Source organism: Lagopus muta, chromosome 2 (genome assembly GCF_023343835.1).
Source record: "Lagopus muta isolate bLagMut1 chromosome 2, bLagMut1 primary, whole genome shotgun sequence".
NCBI lineage: Eukaryota > Metazoa > Chordata > Aves > Galliformes > Phasianidae > Lagopus > Lagopus muta.
Genome location: NC_064434.1, coordinates 90362991 through 90388209, shown reverse-complemented (window position 1 = coordinate 90388209; position 25219 = coordinate 90362991). Strand labels below are relative to the sequence as shown.

Below are 25219 nucleotides of genomic sequence, written 5' to 3'. Positions count from 1 at the left end.
GCAAGCCTTCCCATGAGTGAACTACTGAGGCCACACAGCAAGTCCAGACTATCTTAATCATCTTAAATTTACTTCCTTAGACAGCTCTGCCTTTCACCTTCTCTCTGGTGGTGATACGGGTGAGCGAGTGGGGAGTTTTGTAATGCCGAGTGTGACAAAGATGGACCGGCCACTGCTCGTAGGAAAAGTCATCTTCATAGCCAGAAAATTAGAGTCATCTTTTATTTTACTCCTCTCTCTAAATTTATGCTAGGAGGGTCCAAGGCAATTATATCATCAGTGTATTTATGAATAAAACCTTTGCCTTTGCACATATACCTATGAAATATTGCAATGCTATTGCAATGAGCATTAACCTTATACTCAAATGATTTATCATGACCCTTACAGTTGTTTTGGAGCCTTCCAAGATACATGGAGATACGGTCAGATTACTGTACCTCAAAGTAGGTACTTAGTTTTACATAGTGATCTATCCACTCGTCATTGAGAGATAGTCACCTCAGAGGTGAGATGGTATGGGATTATCATCACAAGCAAGAGTAAATCTTTATTGACATAAATAACAGATCTTTGATTTGGACAGATATGCTGAGAAAAAGAAAAAGCTTTTTTTTTTCTTTTTTTTTTAATTATTATTGACTATGATGAGGACATTTATCAGTGTGAAAAGGCTTCTGATACAGGTACACAAGCACAGAAGTAATCATACTGTTTTATGTTAACTTGACTTTCATACTAGGTCTTGAAGTTATTGGTTTTATTTTTAATGTTGTTCAATGGAGATGCAGATAACACACCTTGAGTTTCTGTCTGTGACACACAAACACTTGCTGTTATTTGGGTCAAAACCAGTTCCTCAGCAGCAGATGGCCACCCTTGCATTGCGTAACTGAGACTGCGCTAGTTGTTCTCTCTTGTATGTTAGTATAACAATGATAAACTTTGGAGTGTATATTGCTTTGTCACTAAGGCCAAGTACAGCATCTAGTAGAAATATTAAAAAAGATAGAGCCTCTATTCTCTAGCTGGCTGTTTTGTTTTTTTTTTTTGTCCTTGGTTTTGAAATTAGCTGTCACATTTATTCACTAGGTACTTCACATATTTGAGGTCTCTAGAAAGCATTAAGCAATTTACTCCACAACATTTCAATCAAGTCTGTGATTTGCTAGAGAAGTGAGTTAGGTTGTGGTGGTAAAAGCAATGTTGAAGAGGTCCTTACTCAATGGAAATGGCACTTTATTTGTTATGAGTTACTACTCAAAGTAATGGTGACTGCTGATTGTATCAGGGTTCCCGAAGCTATCTTTATGCCTTGCTCTTGAACAGGCTCTGCAATAATGAAAACTGGATCCATTTGCCCCTTTTAAATTTGCATTTATTTATCCCATTTGTTCAAATTATTACAGGTACAATTTTGCAATGCCATCATGATTATTTCTGGGCATAAAAACTCACCGCTGAACTGCAGCTTTATTCTAAATGAGGATCTGCTGTGAAGCAAAGTAGGAGTCACAAATTATTGTCTCACTTACTGTCTTGGATCAGTGGATGAATTTTAATCCATGGCTAAACAGACAGTTAACTTGGCTGTTTCAGTGACTGCAGGGACTGCCTGACTCTAGGCCAAGGATCCTCGGTCTGAGGTCAGGACCACATGCCTGGTGATCATGCTACTGTCTTTACATTAAGAAGGAGAGTGATTCTGGAACTTTTCTGTAACACAGAAAACAGAACTTTAAATTTTTCTTTTTTTTTTTTTTTTTTTTGCCCCTTGCTTGTGCAAATCCAGCTTGTTGTAGAGCAGTCTGGGTTAATGGTTCCTCCATCCACCTGAAAACTTTGGAGACTTTACTCCAGTTCCCTACATATAGCTGTCAATGCTAAAATAAATAATATATAAGCAATTAAAAATCAAGCAATTAAATACATGCTATAAGAGCAAAAAAAACCAAAGTGGGCAGTGGGGGCAGTGGGCATGGTCTCGAGCTGATGGACTTCAAGGAGCGATTGGATAATGGTCTCAGACATAGGGTTTGGATTTTGGCTGGTTCTGTACGGAGCCACAAGTTGGACACAATGATCCTTGTGGGTCCCTTTCAATTCAGGATATTCTGTGATTCTATGGAATGTAAAATCAATGAATGGATGTAAAAACTTATGCTTTAATGGAAGAAATAGAACAGCAATAAATTAGGTAGAAGATAAATCTTGCATGGTCATGTGGTCATATAGTATTTTACACATACACACACACTCAAATTAAAAGCAAATTACAGAGTCTATAAGCATTTAAAGCCAGCAGGAAGCAGTAGGAACTGACAGAATGAGAGCTGATCACACCACTCAGTTACAATCCCTTGCAAAGATGTGTTATCATGCAGCTCCTAACGGCACCTTCACATACCTGGAGATGATCAAGAATTTTCTGGGAAATACTGGGAAGCTTTCCTTAAAATTCAAAATTTGTCATTGGAAAAAATGTTTGTTCTGAAGCGACTGAAAGGATGTTAAAAAAAAAAATGCAAAGGAAAAGAGATCTTGCAGTAACCAAAGAGAAGTTGCTGGGCTGAATGCCCAAAACTGATATTTTCCATGTTTTCTGACATCATGGGCTTGTTCCTCTGCTTTTTTCTTCCTCGCTTCCTCCCTTTTCAAAAATAACAAAACAAAACAAAACAAAAACTTTGTTTCATCCATTCACGTACAACCTACAAGAATATCATTTGAAAAGGTGTGGGACTTTTCTGCTTGATATTTTTGTGAGCACCCCTTTGTCATTCAGAGTAGTACGTGGAACAGGGCTAACAGGAGCTAGTTTCTGCTGTGGAATTTATCTGTGTGGGACTCTGTAGGTTTTGTTTAGGGCACAGAAATCCCAATTTGAACCCAGCACATTTTTCTGCTGTTCCTCTCACAGCCACAAGATGAATAGTGTCTGGGTGTTTGGCAAACATCCTTTACAACAAAAAATTGAAGCAGTGAGAGTCTTATCCTTGTTAATAAATCTGTGCTCCAACTAAATGAGATTAAAGTCAGAAGTGCCCGCTATTTTTGAGTATCCAATTAGAGATGCTGGTTACTTGTTTTTTTCAGCCTGTTTGACATTCTGCATTCCTTGGCATTGTCGATGTACAGTCCCATGGATTTTGTCATAGGAATTTTCTTCTGTAAATCCAACTCCAGAATTTCATGATGGGCTCCCATAACACAAAAATCTCTGCTAATTATTACATCTTGTGGTGACTTTCTTCACATTATAGAAGCTTTGAGGTGAAAGGGGAGTGGATTCAGATTCTACAAACAAAATTCAGCTGTCACATTGCCACAAGGCCCTGCTTTCTCTCCTTATAATTGTCTGCCTTGTCTGTGAACAGTACCTAGTTCTGTGACAAATTGGAAATACAGTGAATAAAAACTACGAACTTGTGCCCTGCCCACCGAGAAGGCATACCTTGCAGGGCTACATTTGTATTTTGGGAAATTGGTGGAATGAACTCTCTGTGGTTGTGTACCTCAGTGTAGGGAGACAGAACTTAGGAACTCTCAGCTTAGACGTTGTCCTAACATTTGAGTACCTGATGTTACAGCTTGTGCCGACGTTCCCTTAGCTTGATGTCTCTCACACACACAAAAATCATTTTAAAATGTTCTGAATTTGCTCAGAAATACTTATTGTGAAGGTCATTAAATTCTTTATTTTCCAGAATCAGAAAACAAATTCTATTCAAAATAAAAAACATTAATGCTTGACAGAGAAGCTGAAGTACATCAGTTAACAATACAGAAATAAAACATTTTGACTTACAGTTTTTACTGTGTTTCACCTGAGATTCAGCCCAGCTATTCTGGACATTCTGGACATGGCAGCCCCTTTTCTCCCCTCCAGGCTTCTCTGCTGAGCACTTTCTCTCTGCTTTTTCCATAACACCTTTGTGTTTCCTTACCTAATCAGTCCCAGGATCTTGCTCCAAACACCAGTCCCAGTTTTTCTCTCCAGGCTGCTTGGCTGCTTCCATTGCCTTCTCTGTCACAGGGTGGAATTTTCTCCCTGTCGTATTCATGCAGAGACCTTTCTTCTTGATACAACCTTCAAATCATTTAGAGCTTAGAAGAGATAGGATTCCTACCTCTCAGATCCTGTGCCAAGGCTTGTGCTCACTGGGAAAATTTGGAGGTGGGGATTAAAGTGGAAATCTAGCTTTACCACAGTATTCTTAAGCTTCTGTTCTCAGACAAGACCAGTCTTTAATGATCCTTTTTTATTTTTTTTTCTCTATTAGAAGAAAAGAAATCATTACTGAGAGTGTGCTCATCCAAGAAAGAAAATAATCTAATATGTACAAGTTAGCCAGATTTGTGTAAATTTTCAGAGAAAGGAAAGGCGCGTTTTGAATGAAAGAGGTCACATTTTGAGTCCGTGCTTCAAAGCCTGAGGGCAGCAGAGCATTTCAAAGGAAAAAGTTTCCATTTTTTTAGTATGAGCAAAACTGTTTATTTTTCCATAACCTTGTTCTTGGAAATGGACAAATTGTTTTGGCAGGTATTTTCAAAATAATCATCTTGGTACAGACAGTCAGCATATCAGTTTTCAGCTGAAGTGATGATGTTTTTTCTAAAGCTACATGCAACAGAAAACAGGGTCTGTGCTGGGAAGTCTAAGCCAAGCACAACACAAGAATGGCAGTGCATCCACCTCAGAACACTGTCACCAATTGTGTCCTCGGAGGGTTTCTGATTTTTTTCTTTTTTCAGAGAGCAATTGCCTCATGGAAAAGCAGTAGGGTCAGAAGCTATTTGCCTATTTTACAGGCAGAGAAACTAAAATAGGAAGAAAGGAGAAAAAAACAGGGATATAATCCCAAACTCCTCATGCAATTCTGCTATCTGTGACTGCTGTCATTTCTGCAGAATGCTCCTGGTGCATTACTCCTTGCTCTGGGGTATTTCTGGTGGTCTCTCCATGTCAGAATGGGAATCACTCTTTCAGTTTTCTCTGATTAAAAGCTATGACTGAAAGTTTGGGGGCTTTGGATGAGGGCACCGTGGGTGTGATGGGACCTGCACGTAAGAGATGTGTTCAGCTAAGAGCAGGACATCCTCCCACACTCAGCCCTGAACAATGTGTGAATGCACCTGTACAGGACAAAAAGAAAGTGCTTATGTACTGGAATGATGTCGGGGGAAGAGAGTGACCTATAGGGCAAGGACTTGTGGTAGGAGGTCAGAAATGTGACGTAGTGGTGGGCCATTGCCGAGGCAGAGAATCTTATCTGCACAACTGGGCTGTGGTTTTTCTGAGTGCTTCAGGAGATGCTGCAGGCAGGAGAGGAGCTGAAGTGCGTGCTGTTGTCTGACTTGCTCCATAGAGACAGAAACGTAGTTAAGTCTAACAGCAAAGGGATGAAATAGCCCCATGCAGACCGAGAGCCTCTGCTAAAAAGCACCCTGAGAGCAATAACAAATTCCACAGCTAAAGCTGCAGCCCTCTTCAGAAAGAAGAGTAAAAAAAAAAAAAATTGCCAAATCAAACTGATGACTCTTTTATTCTTATCAAAACACCACAGCATACATCTTTAAAGCCTGGAGTAAATCACACGTGGGGCCAGCTGGAGCTGGCCGGCTCCTGACCCTCCCTTGATATCAGGTGCTTGCCGCGCTCCTCTGGCAGATTAATTTATGACCTCATGTAACTCAGAGCACCTAAAACTTTCAACACGGCTGCTAGGACGAGGCTGAAGGTTTGCTTTGGATAGTTCTGCCCCTGGGAAGAGTTTGAGGCCTCTTGGCAGAGATCCTCCCCAACAATGGCAGTGAATTGGTTTCCTGCATATCTTTTCTTTCCAAACTCCCCCACAGTGTGAACGTAGGGCAAAAATCAGAGGTACAGTCTGCACAACCCAGCTGTGTGAGAGATAGTTGGTCCCCTTTGACTCTCTGGTTTTCCTCTTTGGTGGGTCCCAGAAACGGCCCTGGAGCAGCCATCTAGCCAAAAGAGGGGAAGGTGCTGGTGAGTGCAGAAGAGCATCTGGGCTGGGGGCTGGTGACAGATCAGTGCATAGAGTGCGATCAATGCGATCTATTGCAAAAGCAAGCCTTGGTGTTTTCAGCAGAGGGGAAAGAGATTTAGAAAGAAGCTTTTTAATTATTACCTGTCAAGAAGTTACACTTTAACTCCACATACTCTGGTCTCTCTGCTTGAAGGTTGGGGGGGGGGGGGGGGGGGGCGGGTAGGGGGGCATAATGCACCTAACCTGTCTGAAATCTGCCCTGGAAAAAGGGGTGGGAGGGGGGGGGGGGGGAGAGGGGGAAGAAAGAAGAAAAAAAAAAAAAAAAAAAGGAATACAAATACAGATATAAAGGATTAGCGAGACAGAATAGAGAGGGAAGGATCCGCATTTCAGGCCACTAACCTCTCTTTGTGCTTCACCCGGGGCGGGGGGGGGGGCTTTAGGGCCACAACACACGGGTGGGGCTACTCTCAGCCCCAGGCACAACGTGCAGTGTGAAACCCACCCCTGAGCACCCGAATCTCCGCGCTCTGCTGAGCAGCTCCGGGCTTTTGGGGCACTGCCATGCACTCCTTTCAGTGGCAGTATTCCTCCAGAACGAGTTGGGGGGGAGGCTGGGGCAGGCAATCAAGCTGATCCCACAGCACGTGAAAAGCTCTTGGTGTATACACAGCATTTTTCCCAGGGAGTTCGCTTCTTCTGCAGGTCAATGTGTTAATTAAAAGTCGGTCCAGGTTGGTCATCTGCAGTCCCAGATGTGCCATCAATGTACAAGGAAAATCTTTTTTTTTTTCTTCTCTTTTTGAAGGTATCCTAATGCACAAACTCTGTAGAAAGCCCCTTTTGCTCCTTACTGTTAACTAGCAGCTACACAGCAAAATCATTAGAGATATAATCAAGTGTGGGTCTCTTTTTGAAGCGTCCTGCCAAATAGCCCCAAAATGTGATGCAGTAATTTGATTTTTTTTTCCTTTCCTTTGGCACTACGTGTTCTAGCGGTGCCTTCCCCTCCATTTCCCACCCCATGTATATTAAACAGCGAGAGAACATCTCTCCATTGTCGACGATGACCCGAAATTTTGCTGGAATATCTCGTTTCTCGGTGTAAAATTGCAAAGTGGGTCTCTCTCTAAAATTCGCTATATTGGTTTTTATAATTACCTCGTGGTCCAAACTTTTGCACAGCCTATTAAAAAAGGGGGATAAAAAAAGAGAAAGAAAGAAAGAAAAAAAAAAAAAGAAAAAGAAAAAAAAAATAAAAACAGAAAGCCCCCGTGCCATCCGCAGGATTCACCCTTTCCTCGGGAGCACCCACCGCAAAGCACCGGGGCCCCGTGCAGCTCTCCCATTGCAGCGCGATGCTGCTCGGATCGGGATTATCTTTGTGATTTCTTTCTTTTCGTCTTCGTACGATACAGAAGGTGAATAATGAAATCTCCTCGCTAATAGTTTATGAGCCATGAGATTGGAAACGTGCGCGGACAGAGCAGGGCGTCGGGCAGAAGGGAACGCAGGGCAGCAGGGCTCGGGTTGCGGCAGCGGGCATTGCGGAGCCGGGCCGGGCCGTTCGTGGCACCGCCCCGCAGCCGCTCCTCTCGCTGCCGCCGGGAGAGGGGAGCGCGGCGCGTCCCGGAGCTGCGGGAGGCGCAGGGCTGTGCTCCCCGGGACAGGACGGCAGGTCAGAGCGGGCAGGGAAGAAAATCTCGGTGCCGCGGTTGGATCTCTGTCTCCTGGCACGCAAACCCTCAGTAGGCAGGGAGCGATCAGCGAGAGGGGAGACCCAAAATTGCCGATACTCAGACAAAATACGGGGAGAGGGCTGAGCGTAGCCTGCCCCGAGGGACCCTGCCCGACGGCTGCCCCGGCAAGGCCGGGCTCCTCCGTGCTGATCTCAGCCGGGGGGAGCACTGCGCTCGCTCCTACCCCTCAGTGCGACTCTGTGTGGGCTGAGGGGAACCCCAAGCGAAGCGCTTTCGGGGCACTGCCTAAAGCTGCGGACAAACACTTTTCCCCTTTCCCTTCCTCCTTCCTGAAGTATCCCTCAAATAACTCCAGTCTGGTTTGTTTTTTCCTATTCCCCCTCTTGCTTTCCAAGTCAAGAAAGCCGCTTGCCCGCCTCATCCACGTCCATCCGGGATAGCGTGGACCCCCCTCTTCGTCCTCCAAAAAATAATAAAAAAAAAAATTAAAAAAAAAAAAGGAACACCCTCAAACGCCTCATATTTCCAGTTCAGAGTTAAAGTCGGCATTAATCCGGGTCAGTTCCTGCCCCCGATTTGAAGGAGGGAGGGTGTAATGTATGGGCTGTGGGGGGAAAACAGAAAGCAGAGCCCCAAATAAACAAACAAACAAAAATCTCGCGCACAATCAAAGTGAACTCAAATTCCTCTCTGCACACCCACAACTTTCGCTCTGGCCGCTGCCTGGGGGGGTTTAATCTCGCAAAGAGAAAGGGGGGCTCCCTGCGCAAAATTACGCCTTCTCCTCTCATTTGTTCGCTGATTCCATCAAAAAGTTCGCTATTTATAGGCTACACACCCGAACGTGGAGCGATACAAACCCTCCCGCGTTGTTCCCCTCACAAAGCGGCCGGTCCTGGAGCATCTGCTCGGGGTTGTGCGTGCGCGAGAGGCAGCGGAGAGCGCTCCACCAGAGCGGGCCGAGAGGAGCTCCAGCTGCGAGACTCATTAATTGCCGCGAGCCGCTCCACACAGCCATGTGAGTACCGCGCAGCCAGCACCTTTCGCACAGATGGGCAGCGATCACGCACAGACACTTTCTGTCTTTTTTTTTTTTTTTCCTTCCTCCCTCCCCTTCCTTATTTTTTTTTTTTATTCCCGTCTTGTCTCCCTCCCACCTTTTTTTTTTTTTCTTTTTTTCTGGTGTTTTTTTTTTTTTTTTTTTTTTTCCTTTTTAGTTAGAGTTCGCACGGCTCCTTCCTTTCTGCAAGGAGGAATGGAACGTAGGCGAATGTGGGGGAGAAATGTGCTCGGGCAGAGGAAGGAAGGAAGGAAGGAGCGGAGGAGGAGGGGGGGGATGAGGCGTTCGCGCTGTCCCCCGAGCCGGCGGGGAGCTGGGGACGGGAGAGAGCGCGGCTCAGAGCCCTCCCTCCTCCTTCCCGGAGCGCTCAGCTCGGCCCCCCAGACAATTCCCGTGGTATCCGCGCGGGTAACGATCTGTATTCATCAAAACCTATCTGGGGGAATTAAAAGAGAGAGAGAGAGAGGAGCGGGCTACAAGGACGCGGGGGCGATGGCTGCGCGCTATCTGCGCGCCTCGAGCGATGCTCCTTCCCCTCTCCCTGCGCTCACACCACGCGCAGCGCTCGGTTGTTTCAAGTGGGGACAAAACCCCCGCGTCCTGTAGGAGGGACGGTGGCTCTTAGAGCGGCTGTGCGCGGGGAGGCGCGGTACTGCTGGTTCCTTCACAGGGCTCCAATGGCACGCCGTTGGGTTAGCGTAGCATTAAATTAACAGGGCCGGGGTTATCCGGGGCATTATACAGCGTGCCCGGGCTGTAACCTCCGCTCATTCATACACAAAGAAGAGGGAGAGACGGAGTTGCGCCTGAGAATCCAAAGAGCGCGGTGAGTGTCGGTGTTTGCTCCTCTCCCTCACGTGCCTAGGAACAAAGTTCAAGGCTCCCGGCGTGGTCGGGTGTTGGAACCCGGAGCCGATCGCTCGCTCCAAAGGCTGCGAAGGGGCCGTGCGGGCAGCTCCCGCACGGCGCAGATGGGAGAGAGCGCTGAGTGGGGAGAACGGAGCGCAGGAAAAGTGCCTCCTCTCCGGGGCTATTTGTAGGTGGCGGTAAAGGCTCCTTTTCAATAAGGAGCCGTGTAAAGAAGCACCAGGAAACGGCTGAGGGATTGATCCGAGGGGCTGGGCTGAACTCGCACAGCCACGGCTGCAGGGAGAGGAGAGGATCCGCGCTCCGCTGAGCCCGGGTTTGCTCACAATTCAGCTCCCAAGCGCAGGTACAGCGAGCAGGAGCGTCTTTTTTCTTTCAGCTGCGCACGTAATAGAGCGCACCCGCAGGGCTGAAAGTGGGCCAGGGCTACACGGTAGGTATCAAATCACACAAAGCAGAGGAAATAAATCCAGTTTAAAATACATTAGTTGAAATCGGAGGAAGAGCTTGATTTATTATTATTTTTTTTTTCCTCTTTTAAACAAAGGTGCACGTTAGAACAAGCTAGGAGCACTTTGTACCTGACGGTATCCCCCGCGCCCATTGGAAACAAGGCAAGGAACTCGCTCTTCCTTCGCATTTTTTTAAACTCTGTGTTAATTAGAATTGCTAAAATAGGACACCCCGGTGGAAGAGGTTTTCATGTACCCACCTACATCTCTGCTGCGAGCACAACTGCTAAATTGCTTGAAACGCCAAAATCCGCCCCACCCTCAGCTTGTTTTGGCACCTACTCATCCTTTCCCCCCGAAATCGCAATCGCGTCTTGAAAGGAACCCCATTGAGGGGAAAAGAGAAACCCCAAACCCCAGGCAGCGGTGCGATGAATGGGCTTGGCGAGCCCGGCGCTGCCCTGCGCATCGGGAAAACGGTTGGACAGAGCGTCCTGAAAACTAATTCCCCCCCCCTTTTTTTTTTCCTTTTAAAAAAAATTTTTGAAGTCCCAAACTGGGTGTATCCCAACCCTTCCCTCTTTAATTTCTTTGATTAAATCATAACAAAGGCTCGTCAGCTTCTCGCGTTTCCTCACAAGCAGCCATACGCAAAACTTCTCACATGAAAGCAAAGTAATTGGCTGCAGCTCACCGAGGGCACGGGCTGCCACGGGTCCTGCTCCCGTCCCCTCGGCAGATTTCACGCGAAAGCGTCGCAGCTGCTCCCAAGTGGCGACCCTCAGGCTTTCAGCTCGGGCTCGTTCCCCACGCAGCGCCTTTCTCTCACGGTGAGGTCAGGAAAGGGGCACGGCGGCTCTTCCCGTGCGGGCTGTGGGGCTCCGCGTGAGCGCAGCCACTTTCACACCCCGATATACACATCCGTGGCGGTTCTGTTTTGCTTTTCCCTGATTAAGGGCTAGATTAATTTCTCCTTCAGGAAAGAGACTCTGTTAGCTCACCTCTAGCTTACGTGTGAAGGAAAAACAACCTCTTAAAGTGTTTGGAAATGCTGTCCCGAATAAGTCTGTAACTCCCGACCGAACCCTGCCGTGCCCCGCCGCCTGGCTGAATTCGCTTTCCAAAAGCAGTGTGGCTTCTGCGACGACCAGGTTACAGTGCGGGGGAGGAGGGGGAGGGAAAAAAAAAAAAAAAAAAAAAGGATTAAAGCACCCTGGTGAAAGCACAGGGACCTCGTAGCAACAGGTAAGAGGATACCTGCCACTTTCAGGGGAGTTTGAGCAGGGTAGGAGTTTCGCGGGAGGGATCACTCTCGGTATAGGTGTGTAGGGGAGAGAGGGACAGCCAAAACAACGGCGCTTGGCGACGTTTCAGCGAGAGTTAAAAGCAGCGCTGAGGCGGGCGGGACACCTGCAGCAGAGCAGTGAGGACGTTTTTCCTTGTCTTCCCGATCGCTTCTCCCATGGTGGCGTCCCGCGGTGCTCAGCTGGCGCTGGGGCCTCCAGCGTTATAGGGGAGCAGAGACATCTCTAGCCGAGTTATTTCCCTAGAGCACCGCTGGTCGGGCCCGAAGCAGACCCCGAGCGAGCCCACGCATGCTGCGGAGGGGGTTCACGCCCTGGTCGGGGCCTCCGACGTATGCCCCGGGGTGGAGGCAGGTGAAGAGGGGTCAGCCCGAGCCCTTCCTTCCCCTCGCGGCTGGGCTCTTTGTTCTTTGACCCTTTGTTTTCCCGCTCCTCGGCTTTGTACGAAGTTTCTGGGAGAATGGGAGGCGCGGGTGAAAGTTACTGAAAGCCCCGGGATTAAATCGTCAGAGCCCCGAGAGCAGGCACGGCTCCCTCCCGGTGCTCCTTCTGTCCCCGGACCGCGTCGTTTTGTATCACTTGGCGTCGGGATCGGCGTGCGGAGCCGGGAGCGGGCCGCGCCGGCAGCGATGCCGGGGAGGAAGGAGCCGCGGAGGCTCCATGGGGTGCGGCGCCCCGCTCCGGACCGGGCACCCCTTCGGCGCCGCGGGGAGCTGCTGGCCTTGCGGCGGGCGCCTGTCCGCGCTGCCCTTTCTGGCACGAAAGGGCAAAGACAGTCGGTAGATGCGCTGTAATGAGATGAGGCGGGAGGTCACAGGGATGAAGGATTTCTGAACGTTGGATTTTACGGGACGTGTATTCGTTTGAGTTGCGCGAACTGGGAGGCATTCGGCCTAATCGCCGTCTTTTCAGCGTTCTTCCTGTTCGCTTGACGGGACTGTGGCAAAATGTCACAAGTTAAACAAGTTGGCACTTAGCTTGAGAGGGGATGAAATACCTTCACAGAGCAGCTTAAAGGACAGCCTTAGCATCGCTACTGGGAGATCATATAGTATCATTTGGTGCTGGCAATATAAGGAAAAGGAACAACTCTTCATTTAGTACAGAATTGTGTATGTTATCCCATCTTTACCAATAGCAGTGAAATGCTTGAGAACTACACTTATTTTCCCTTTCTTAAGAAATCACCCATAACTTGCAAATAGGAATTACCCACCCGTTGCTCCTGTTATGTGAAAACAGAGAAACAGTTCATTTGGGTGCATTTGGTTTTAGAAAAGCAGACAAGAAGTGAAGTTTTCAGATGGTGTGCTGGACTAGGTGACAACAGGTTGCTGACAGCGCCAGATTTGTGCCCTGAACTCAGTGGCAGACTTCTCCAGCAGTGCTGCTGTACTCGTGTTCTTGTAGCCAGTGACATAATGGACGAATGTAAAACTCTGGAATTCATTGAAAGATTCTTGAGCGTAATTCTCGTATTTTCTTTTGTAATCAAGAGATGGCTGTAAATGTTTATACCAGCATAATGTACATTTTCTATTTTTATATATGTAGAGATCCTACAAAGCCTTATTTTTATAAGAGACTGTTTCCATAGTACGTCTGTATTGAATAAAAGGCCAAAACTGTTTATGGTAATGAGCTATATTTCCAAAATTTATATAGATTTTTTTGTAACAGCAGACAAAACATGTTGGGAAATGAGGAGAGAAAAGGTTAAGTAGTCTAAATAAATTTTTTAGATCTGGATTTTCTAATGTGCATATGCTAGTAGGCATCATACCATCCTTCTGACAGATGTTAAACCTCAGGATCAATTCTTTAATGAAATGGCTTTTTATCTGAGGTAGTGTGTGGATTTTTCCAGCCTTGTTTTTTCCTGATACTAAGGGGATATGGACCCAGCAAAATGTCAGGCAACCCTGCACCTGGGAAATCTGCCTATAGGTATTTCAAGCTGGAAACTTGAATCCAGAAGCCGCCCTTGAAAACTTTGACCTTTCTCATTTCGGGCCATGGTTCACAGCTGAATATAACGATCAGTCACTAGCAAAGTAGAAAAGACACAGGCATCATATCAGATGCTTTGATGATAGCTCAATTTTCTAGCTGAGTGTGTCTTCACACAGAAGTCAGCTAGTTTATTGCTTAAATCCAGAGGCTGGCCACATTACTCATTACTCTGTTTATATCCCAATGCTCATAATGTGTTGTTGCAATATCCAGGTAAAGCGTTCGGTGCCATTTACAACAAGGAATCTGCCTTGAGCAATACTATAATCACTAATAGCTAACATTACCGAGAGGATCAGTTTCTGGAAATGAACATGAGTTAACAAAGGTACATCTGTAATTTTGTTCAGAACTGAACAGAACTAGACGTCTAAGGGAGAGAATACAAATTTGATCAGAAGAACTGGATCTTACAGAATGCTGTGTTTAATCAATAGCACTTGCTTCTGCCTTCTGGTAGCAAGGATGATTAGGGGGCCACTGCTGATCCCCTGGGCTGTTGTTTGAATAGAGGAGTTCTGCAGCGTGAGAAAAATGAATTCTTCTGACTCAGAAGAATCCACTGAAGGAAGAGTGGGTTGTGTTTATTTTGTGTTGATTAACTTTCCCTTTTTTTTTTTTTTATTTTTTATTTTTTTAAATACTTTTTACTGATATGCATGTATTTTAATAGATGAAGAATTTATAGATATTTTAAAAAAACAGCAATACTCTGCTGAATCTCTTGGGAACTTTGCCAACAAATATAACTTTCCAAATATCAGGCCAGATTTTAGAAGGAAAATCTAAATATATAAAGGTATTTTGGGAGTTTGTTTGTCTTGCTTCTTTAGAGCAGGAGACGAAGCTACTGAGTTGCAGTTGTTCGGTACACTATTGAGACTTTAAAAGAGATGTCAGGCTAGACCTTTTGCCTCACAGTTTTTGTCTGTCAATAAATACTTGAGACAAATGAGGGGGAATATATTGCTTTCTTTTTTACTTCACTTGCACCTGTTATTGTATATGATATCAGAACAGCACTGAGGAAACAGCAAACGGCAGAAAACAAGAATAAGGAGAAAGTGTAAAATAAACACTCTTTTAAAGCAGTTACTTCTATGTGTAGGTATGAATGTATACTGGTTTATTTAAACAGTTCTTAAATGAAAGAGCCATAAGTTGACAAGAAATGTAAAACAACGTGTCATAGGCATTTAGCAGATGATGGCATGCTAACTTTATCAAAACGCATAGCAGCAGTCCCCTTGACATCCCCTCAGAAAATTAGTTCTTAACTGAAAAGAAAGGAGAGCATTTAATTATATGAGTTATTTTGAGAGTGGAAATTTGCAACTTTAATATTTTCTTCTCTTTTATTAGTTTATCTCTTGTTCCAAAATTAAAAGCTTTTTTTCCCCTATTAAATGGCCAAGTTTTACTTTGTTTTTGTTTCTTTGGCTGAGTATATAATGATAGAGGCTACAGAGTCATGCAAATCTCAAGTTTTCAACAATTACAAAGGCCTTCAGTGCTAACTGCATGTGTAGAATTACCAGTAGCCATGGTAAATAAGAGCAGATATTGCCTAAGATTCAGTAGCTCTATAACTACCAATTTAGAACATTTATTTTTTACTGTTATTTAATGTATGCATAGATCTGGAGCTCTTTTCATCATGAGGTATAGAAGAATGCTTAGCAGCTCAACTGAGTAGACACGTTTGTGAGAAGTACTTGTGGTAATGATGTATTTCTACCTAAGAACTTAATGTTTCAAAGTGTGTCTGATTTTTAATAATGAGAGTAGGAATAATAAACTTAGAAATGATTTCATCATATTTATATTTTAAAAGAAGTCTCATTCAAAGCACAAAAATAAGTATTTTCTTAGTGAATCATGACCTTAAGATGTAGCATGGGAATAACAAACGCAAATTCCTTCTCTGAAAATACTTGCAAGAATAGTAATATGCTTGCGCATATTTTTTCAGCCTGAACATCAGTAATGTATAAATAATGGTTTTATCTTTGAGCACAGAGGAGAGAAAAGATAACTCACTGTAAGTTCGCTTCAAGTAGCTAATTAAGGTTAAAGGCTCATTTTTGTTTCCACTGCAGTTGATAGGAAAATTCTCGTGACTTTGAGTAGCTTCCTCTTACTATTTGGACTACAGAAATGCTCAGAATTCCTAGCCGGAAATATGTAAAAATAACACCACCTCTCTGTAGGAATCTATGGTTACAGGCCTTAATTTTTCATGTATTTCTGTTTAGTGCTCTTTACTTTTGACATCTTGTAGTAAGAAGCTTTCCTTCACCCCTCGTCCTCCTTTCTCTCCGTCTTCTCTCTGCTGTCATGGAAATCACTGTCATGTTCACAAGTGGGATATTTGGTGTTTGATGCTTAATTGTTTCAAGTCTATGTACAAGTAGAGCTTGACAATAATTTCTTAATTATTATTATTTTTTTTAAACTTGCATAGAATACAAAACATTATATTGCTGCCTTTATGGGGAAGTTACCAGTCAAAAGTCAAAGTGTTTAACTCTCATTAATGATGACCGATCAAACGGATGGGGAAGTTTTCTTTCAGTTAGAAAAATGTTCAAGTTGAGGAAAGCAAAACTGAACCAGGCAATTCCTTGCATTCACTTATCAGTATGTTTCCCGAACAAATTATATGATTATTTAGAACTTTTAACTTTTGTATTTTCTGTATTCAAGGAAAGAGTGAGGCATCTAAAATTTGCTTAAGATGTAATAGAAAAAATATAAAACTCTACACAAGGAATGAAAATAGAGCAGAATTCTGAATTATAAATTAGGAAAACTTGTTACTTTTTCATGTATGGATGTTTCCTGAATAATCTTCTTAACACTGTTCTCTTCAACTCGACAATTTGAAACATGCTGAAAAGGGTATGTACTTTAGTAGCATCCTGTGTAATCACTCCTCAGTGTTTGCACGATACCTGGAGCTGCATGTCACATCTTTTCATCACTAGAAGGTGATAAGAACTAGGAAGATAACCTATTTTGCAGACAGAAAAAATAGTGTAATCCAGTGGTGGTCACCACTGACATGTGGAAATGAAAATATTTTGCAGCTGTATGTGTACATATAGTATTGCTTCTGGTTGTGTATTCAGGGAAAAATTGAAGCAAATGGAGCATTTATTTCTAACTTGGGTGATACTCAACTCAGAGGGTGAATCATTTTTATTTTTATTTTTATTTTTAAATATTCCTAGGCTGAAATAACATCTATCTAAAGGAATAAATGACATAGGAATGTCTCACAGCTAGGGGAAAAGTTACTCAGAGTGACAATTTTGCTTTAAAGGAAGTGTCACGTAGGAGAGGGATTCTGTGGGTCCTAATTTGTCTGTCTTGGTAGAATGAAGAAATTATTGAAATGGTAGCACCCCTCCTTTCTCAAGCACAATTCAGTTTCAGTAGGGAAGAATCACAAATCATATTCCATCATATGCAAATGACAGTGATCGCAGCCAATTGCTGACTGAATTATTTCTCAGTTCATTCACCCATTCTCTGGCAAATAAATTGTCCTCAATTAATTAGAATTCTTTTAGAGAAAAACATACAATAGATAAAATCTTTAAATCTTGGTGTTTTTTTTTTAGTTTTGATTTTTTTTGCTTCGTGCTCTGCACTCTGGATCTACTGCAACTATGCTCAATTCTTATGAATGGCTTATTTTGGCATTATGGTTTGAAAAGTTTTGATGAAACAGACATGAAACACCTGTGAGTGATTATAATACTGACATTTAAAGAGTAAATTTCATCTGTATTTTCACACATGTGAACTGAGGGACAGAGAGAGAAGTGCCCAAGATCCCAAAGGTATGTGAGTGATTGATGTGAGACTACAAAGCAGGTAGCATAGAACTGCTACATGTACGCAGTCTCATCAAGCCCACACATCTTATGATGCCTTCACAACTTGCTAAAACCTGGTTCCAACTGTCTCCTCAAGAGTTTTGTGACCCTCCTTTGCTTAGTGGCAACATTTTGTTCATTAAATGTCTATAAAGCCTGTACCTGTATGAGAGTGAGAAGACCCACCTGTCTTCCCAGAACCAAAAAATTCCTTGAATGCTATCTCTTGTATTTCTGTGCATAACAGCAGAAATACCTAAAATCATAAGGAATTCCTCTGACAAAGCAATTCATAGTGCTGAGGCCATGGGGAGCAAAACCAGCATCTGATGTTGTTTGTTCTCTGCAGCAGTGTGCAGCTGAGAGAGAAAAAAACTGAAATGTAATGGAAAAATAATGAAGAGTCACTTTCATTGAATTTGAACCAAAAGAGCTGTCTCAAGAAGCAATGAGTACATGTGGAATATGAGAAACAACCTGCCTCTGGATGCTGCTCTGTGTGGCATATAGAAATAATGCAGGAATGTGATATCCTACTAATAAAGGTAGGACCGTAGAGCTACCGTTGTTAAGTGATGGAAATTGATACAACAGAAAACACCAATCTCTTTCTAAGAGTCATTATTACAAAAGAGGCCTCAGGCAGATCAATGAAGTTCTCAAGATGGCTCCAGAAGGACTTGGATTAAGTGTTCATGAGCTAGTGGCTCTATTTTTTAACAGAGTTTTGGTAGCAAAACATTATAGTGCAGTCTCCGTAGTAGTAAAATTGCTCTAATGTGATGAGTTGTACTATAGTATACAATCACGTGGTACCAAAGAAAAAAGAAAAGCCATACAAAAATTATGAAATGACTGAATAGAGAAAATAAAGAGCAAGACTTTCAGTCAGTTATACAGAGAGTCACTGAGAAAAAGCTGGTTTGATATCAGTCACTAACACCAGTCTTCCTGAGGTTTCTTCAAAATTAAAATGAGAAGGTGTTTCAGGCCAGGAGAGCTTCACAAACATGCCCAATGATGATGTCTTATGCACTCTTTGCACTGTGCTGGGTGCATGAGCAATAACAGACCCCACACAGTGCTGAAAGCGAACAGTTTGTTCACTTTGCCTCACCAAAGTGCTGCAGTAGGCTCTCATTCGCAGAAGGCAGCTGGTGATACAGAGGTGTCTGCAAGGGAGGCAGTTCCCAAAGTGAATTGCTCTGTGCTTTGCCTTACATAAGCCATTCCCAGTGCTTAGGCAGTGCCAGGTGGACACATCTGCCCTTTAGACTTGTGTTTCTTTCCCCTTCTATGTGGCCAGAGCTGCAACCTGAGCAGAGGGATGAAGGGGGATGGACTGACCCTTTTTCTGGCCTGTTGGAGGCTGTGATTGTCTAGCTCAGAAGTGAAAAGACAGTTCTCTGCAGTGAGTTCCCTTATTTCAGTAGAAGTGTTTGCAACTCTGCCACCTAACTGCAGAGCAACTTAAAGGCTAATGCTATTTAGAAAATTAATTCTTTTTAAATTTAGTTATCTATAAGGAGGTATCTACAAAAACAAAAATAAACCCTATTGGTTTTCATATAGTTTAGGGAGTTTAAGCAGTACATGCTGTCTTAGATACAAGGTTTATAAAGCTTTATAAACTTCGTTTGTAAGCTGTTATTGAACTGTGTTTCAGTAATGTAATGTAGTATCATAGCTAGAAAGGAAATAAACAGCTTATTTTCTTGGCAGAATTATCACCAGCCTGATGGAGGAAAACCCTCTGTAGCTGCCTTTGTTACCATCATTGCTGCGCTTTCTCCCCAGGATATCCCGTTTGCTACACTCCCTCAGCAAGGTTTCTCACAGGGCTTTGGATGCAGGAACTTCATCTGGTTAAATGCTTTATACAGCACCTAACCAAATTATCTTCTTACCCTGAACAGTGCTACTGTGCTATAAGTACCTAATGAGAACAGAGCTTTGGTAGCATTAATCTGGTGCACTCATCCGCAGTTTTGTAGGAATTGCTCTGCATTGGCAATGGGCAGCTCAGTTGGACTCTTTCATTGTGCCTTTTATGGCGTGACCTGATGGTTTTGGACTTATTTCTACAAAATTTGGACAGCCGTGATTCCTGCTTACATCAGCAGGAGAAGAGAGCATGTGGCTCCTGGCAGTAATTTCTGCACTGCCCAGAAATTAGCTTCAAGAGCCTCCAAATTGTCATTAAAATTTGATTGTTTCCCTTCACATGTACACATCCGCCCATGGAAAATCACCTATTGTGTCGTTTCTGCCCCTCTCCCTGGAGTGTTACCAGGAGGTGAGCTATGACGGGGATGAGAAGGTTGCAGCCCTAATGGGGTCCAAAAGTACAGAGGCAAGAAAATGAGCTCAGCTTCCTGTCCCAAAGTCAAGTGGTAATTTCTGTGGTTCTGATGCTAAAATACGCAGCAACACAAGTGTAGGATTTCATTGCTAAGATTTACATGTTTGTTCTGCTTCTCTGCTTCTGTCTTGGCTACCATGTAAGTATTTATATATATTATATATATAATATATATATATATTACATTTTATTTTATTACTTTGTTGCTTTACTGTATGGCCACTATTTCATGAAACAAAATGCAACTTCTCTCTCCCTGCCTCCCTCCCCCCCCTCGCCCTTTTGTGATTAAAAGTTGCAAATGAGGTCTCTATTTGGTATAAGCTGGTATGCCTCCACTGATTTCAGTAGAGCTCTGTCAGCTTTCTCCAGCTGTATGCTTGGTCTGTATTCTGGCTCTGACCAGCTAATTACTTCAACATGAGATGGTATTTTTGTGTAGTCAGTAATAGAATATAAGGTTCTGACTGGGGTTAGGCAGTTAAGTGTAAATAAGTGCATTAGTCTGTAGAATATGATCTTTTCCTGCTATTCTCACCATTTTCTGTCATAAACAACAAAATTAAAACTGGTGTCCTCCCCTTCCCACTAGCCTCTATGCTGGTTGCTAAAGGCCCGCAGGTGTAAAACAATGTGTTCAGTATCAGCGCATTTCACTTATGTCCCTAGAAATGAGCATCTTTAATGTTCCAAATGAGCTAAATTACAGGGGAACACTTCCAGCTAGCATTCCAGGGCTGTGAGGGCATCCCAGGAGCCTGTGGTCTGACAGGCTTTGTAATGCTGAACCACGGCTGAGAAAGCCCTCCATATGCATTGCGTATACCATTTTCTACCCACATCACTGAAAGCAAGGCTTTTTCTGCATGCCTGAGGAGGTACTTGGGATTCTGAAAAGCCAGAAAACTTGTTGAACTTTTGAGGCTAGGTTCTGAAAATGGGCTGCTAGCAGGGTGTAGATGGAGCTGGGGTCCTTCAGGTGAAAATTATTAAAGATTCATTATTGACTTATTCATCTTCCAACTTGACACGCCATGTGCCTCCCATATATGAAGCCCTATAATCTCAGGGAAGATTTAGTTCATACAGTGTTGGGTTTCCATAATGGAGTCAGAGGTACTTTCTTCTCGACTGTAGTAGTATCAGTCCCTCTGTCTTCATATAAAAAATAGCAGTTAGAGAAATCAGATTCAGGGATGAAGGGTTTCATGTTCCCTCTTCTTCTAGTCTGTAAACTATTCCTCGAATAGGCATCTTCTGCCCTTCCTTTCAAAACTCCACCATTAGCTTTTAAGCTTATTCAAGCCAAAGCAGAGGAGCAGAAGGAAGCATGACTGCAGCCTCCTGTGAGAACACCATATTACATGGGGTAATCCTGGGTCTCTGGCTTCCAATCCTTCTGTAGCACTCATATGTTAAGAATAAAATATGTTAATGGACTTCTGAGAATTCCTGAGGAATGTTCTGGATCATAGATAGAGTCTATCTGCCATTAAACATAATATCTTCTTGGCAGCCATTCTTCCTCTGCAGCCCTTGCCTTCAAGATCTGTTCTGGAGAGGCATTTTAGAAATCTTGTAATGAGACCTCGTATGCAGAGGGATCAGGCTCATTACAGACTGTTCTACCCTGCACTTGTATCTTGTATGTACTTTGCACACACTGCGTGTGGAAGGGCTCAAACATTTTTACTTTAAATAATTGTGTTAGCAGTTGCACAGTGTTTGTGCTTTCACAAAATGCAGTTTGTCACTAATGTTTAAAAGAGCAGAAATGAGACATGGTTCTGGCCTTGGTTCAGATGAAGTCAGCCCTGCACTGCAGCTTGTCTGTCAAGAACATCAAGGAAGCCACTGAGCATCGTAGAATTTCTCTGCTGTCTATATGTAGTATTGGTACTTGCAGATGGCAGCTGGGCAGCTTTTATCTACATCAGGCAAGCCAGAGCCTCACTTCTTTGTCACCTTCTTTATTCATTTAGTTCAAATTCCTCCAATACTTGGCCCAAGCATTGTTAGAAGCCAGGCTGCGGAAGTCAGGTGAGCTTTTTTTTTTCTGTGAGGACTTGGATCTGACTTAATTAGGTGGGGACCTCACCCTGATTCTGATCTCTGATAAAATCACTTTTCAATATTGCATTATTGCTAGTGTGTGAACCAAATGTCTACACTGATACTTACGTTAAGCCAAACACGAGTTCTTTTTTTTTCTTCTGACTTGTAAGTATGTTATGTTTAACAGACATGAGTAACCCATGTGGGATATCTTTCACACAGAGTAAAACCAATGTAAATTCACATGACTCAGGGATTTGTTTCAGTGCTCGTGTATAAACTCTCATTAGAAATGATTATGCTTGAAGATCAAAAGAAAAGTACACTCGCTTGTATTAATGTTTAATGCATAATTCACATTGTTAGAACAAAAAACAAAACAGTCAGTGGTTGTTATGACAAATATTAAACATCAGCGCTACTAACCAATTCCCAGAGAGGATCCTTCATTTCTCTGCACTAGCCATATGCTGAGGTTTCCTCTTTTTTCTCTTGTGTTGTTTTCTCCGAGAGCTCTCGATTTCACAGACCTGTTCCTTGCTGGATCAGCAGTCCCCTGTCCCAGCAGGAGCAGGGCAGATCCTGGACACCCTCTCACTGCAGGTGGCTCCTGCTTTTAGAGTGCTCCTAGTGGCAGCAGTGTAAAGCAATCTACTCCAGCTGTTGACACGATAATGATTTTAGACATGCTCCTGCATGGTCCCCAAGCCTTGCTTGCCTTCAATCTCAGTCCGCTTTCAGCCTTACTATCAAGACTAGGCCCATGGCCAATGTTACACTACAACAGGATTCAAAAACTTGGTTTTTTTATCATGTTTATCTGTGTTTTTATCTTCTTCATTCAATGCTTACTTTCTTATCAGAAAGCTTTGTACTTAAATAAGCAGACTTAGCATGAAGGAGACATACGTGAAATCCATTTCCTGTATCCTTCAGCCAAAGCCCAGCACAGCAGAGTAAAGCCATGCTCATAATCACAACTGGAGCTTAAGAATGAGAACTGTGTTTGTAGCTTGGTTGACTGATACATGGGATAGCAGGATGACTTCATCTACACATAGGAAGATCCTTGGGTACCTCTGCCTTTTACAAATAGTAAGGTTTTTTTCTTCATATTTTCGTAGTTTTTATTGGCTTTTCCCATGTCAGTGTTTCAAGGTTAGTAATTTGTACCATCTTATTTTTCTCTTTAAAATTTGTTTGATTTACTACCTGAGCTTACATCTGTTTGTTTTGTTTTTTTTTTTTTCCTTATTTCCCCCTCCCACCTTCAGCTTCCCCCCTTTTTTTTTGAGGTTAAAGTTTGTAATTCAGGTCAGAGTCACCTCTCTTTGCAGGGAGGTGTGTGGTACAGAATGAGACAGAATAATGTTTGAAGATCTTTCTGCTTGGCACAAAGCTGAAAAAAAAAAAAATTCCTTTCTCATTATCATTTCAATAACTTTCTTATGAACCAGCAGTGATACAACACAGCTGATTCTGAGCCCTCCTGCATCTGTTCAGAGCAGAATAATTGCTTGAGACTACAGTAGGCTTTTCCTGATTCAGGTCTCTGTAAGCAAATGAAGAACTAGCTCCCTGTTCCTAAGGTACCTCCTGGAAACCCCATTGTTTTGCCAGCCATCTTGTGCTAACCTGAGAGGTTCCTCATGCAGGAGCTAGAGGTATTGAATTATAACGGGTGCTTCATGCAGACACTACTGCTTTGAGCACTACGTAGTCAAAGGATAAGCAGATCATGGGGGTTCAAGAGGACACAGACCTTTGGCTTTTGTTTTCCTTTTGTTAACAGCCTACTCAAAATATTTACAATTTAGAACCTGATATTTTCTGCAGTAGAGGGCCAACTGTCTGCTTCAACACAGCTGAGAATGTACTCAGACTATATGTTGTGTAAATTGTTTATTTATCTTGTGGAGTGCACATGGAAGCACTGTCCTTGAATTGATCATAAGCACATGGCTGTTGTACAGTTTCTGCTAAGAAAGAAAACCTGTAATGAATTAAATATGCCTCACAAGGAAAGAAGTAGGTCAAATGTTGGGCTAAATTAACTTTATGTTCTACAGAAAGGCTATGTACAGTGTGTTGTTTTCAGGTGTGCGATTTTGGACTTGTCTACACACAAAATTATTCCAAAACAGTTATTAGCTACACTGCAGTAATTACCCTTAACCAAAACCATATGTAGTCAAATATCATGCCAGCATAAGAGTTCACGTTTTTGAATTCTCCTAATCCACTTTAGAAGTGGATTAAGTGAAACCAGGAAGAAGCTCTGTCATTCCAGAATGAACGAGCCACCTGCACATGGTTCTGTTTTACATCCATCCACTACCTCATTCCAGCACAATTTTCCTGGGTTGAGTGGCTCTTAAGATATATCTACATAGCAAATGAATGTGTGATTATAGACATACCAGCCTTTCCTTTACTCTCGCTGGTGTGAGTAACAGCAGTAATGAAAGATGGTGGCAAAGACCTCAGTGCAGCCCATTAACTGGGACTTACACACAGGAACCCTTATGGTTGTGAGCAACCTCTGCTGCAACACATCTCGTCATGTCCTCGCTTTAGACACAGCTCACATCCCCGTGCTAATGCTGGGATGGGAATGTTTCCCTGCACCTCCAGTGCATACGTGCACCAAATACTGCGTATGTGATAGGACTGTGCAGCTGAACTAAGTGGAAAACTGGGCGACTGACTTCAGAGGTTAATCACATGAAGGAGACGCATGGCTCATACGTTTTTAATATACACACCTTTGACAGCCAAATGAAGTGTTGGCTCTGTGGCTGCATAGGCCAAATTAAATATGCTGTAGACAAGCACAACTGTGTTGATTTCACTAGGGCTGAATTGGCTCCATAGGCAAGTTCATGCTTATTTGACTAATACTTGTTTTGTTACCTATCTGCTCACTTCTTTTAATGAAGTTAATGCATTTCAATATTCCTTTCAATGCATTCCAAAACCAGCAATTTGATTAACTAATTCCCTTTTAAAAGCACAACAATCACAACTAAAATCTCTCTCTTAGGAGAGGTATGGAACAACTGCGCAGAGCATCTTGGGTAGCTATGCCATAACTTACATCTCTTTAAAGAAACTCCCCACATCAATCAGAAGAGCCTCACTGAAAAATAAATGGCAAAATACAGACAACAATCAAGCTGCACAAAGTGCTTTTTAAGTCTACCAAAACCAGTGTATCAGTAATGTACCCTGTGCTCTCCAGCGCACTGTTGAGACGGTATACTTAAGACAAATAAAAACTTCTACGTCTAAATGCCGCTGAAAACAAGTCTGAAACAGAAACACTATGCAAATTTGTCTTTATAGACAAGACAGAAAGCACCTCGACTAGCTTGTGTTAAAAATCAGAAGTACTTTTTTCAATTTCATTCTCCTTAGAGCAGTGCTTGGACTTCGCTGTATTCTGAAAACTTATTTTTTCCTCCCAGTTAAAGAGCAAAGACTTTTCACCAAAATAAGGCACTGTTTCAGT

General features: G+C 43.1%; 1 protein-coding gene and 1 long non-coding RNA gene across 6 annotated transcripts in view; one reads left to right on the top strand and one right to left on the bottom strand.

Annotated features, from left to right (window-relative positions):
- LOC125689630 (uncharacterized) overlaps positions 1-6202 on the bottom strand; it is a 44213-nt gene extending 38011 nt beyond the window's left edge. Inside the window, exons 1-2 of one of the 2 annotated variants that reach the window (XR_007375370.1) lie at positions 2408-6202; positions 1536-1716 (exon numbers count right to left, since the gene is read on the bottom strand). This is a non-coding gene — a long non-coding RNA (uncharacterized LOC125689630). Of the gene's footprint in view, positions 1-1535 lie in introns of both variants that reach the window. The other variant, XR_007375369.1, reaches the window with a different exon arrangement.
- A 237-nt stretch (positions 6203-6439) lies between these two features.
- Positions 6440-25219, top strand: part of ESRRG (estrogen related receptor gamma) — a 382131-nt gene continuing 363351 nt past the window's right edge. The window contains exons 1-2 of one of the 4 annotated variants that reach the window (XM_048937124.1): positions 9499-9597; positions 10186-10252. Coding sequence is in view for 1 of the 4 variants with exons in the window: in XM_048937114.1 (XP_048793071.1) it covers positions 8728-8729 (2 nt within the window). In the remaining 3 variants the exon portion in view is untranslated. Of the gene's footprint in view, positions 8730-9498; positions 9598-10185; positions 10253-25219 lie in introns of those variants that run through there. The other 3 variants (XM_048937122.1, XM_048937114.1, XM_048937120.1) reach the window with 3 other exon arrangements.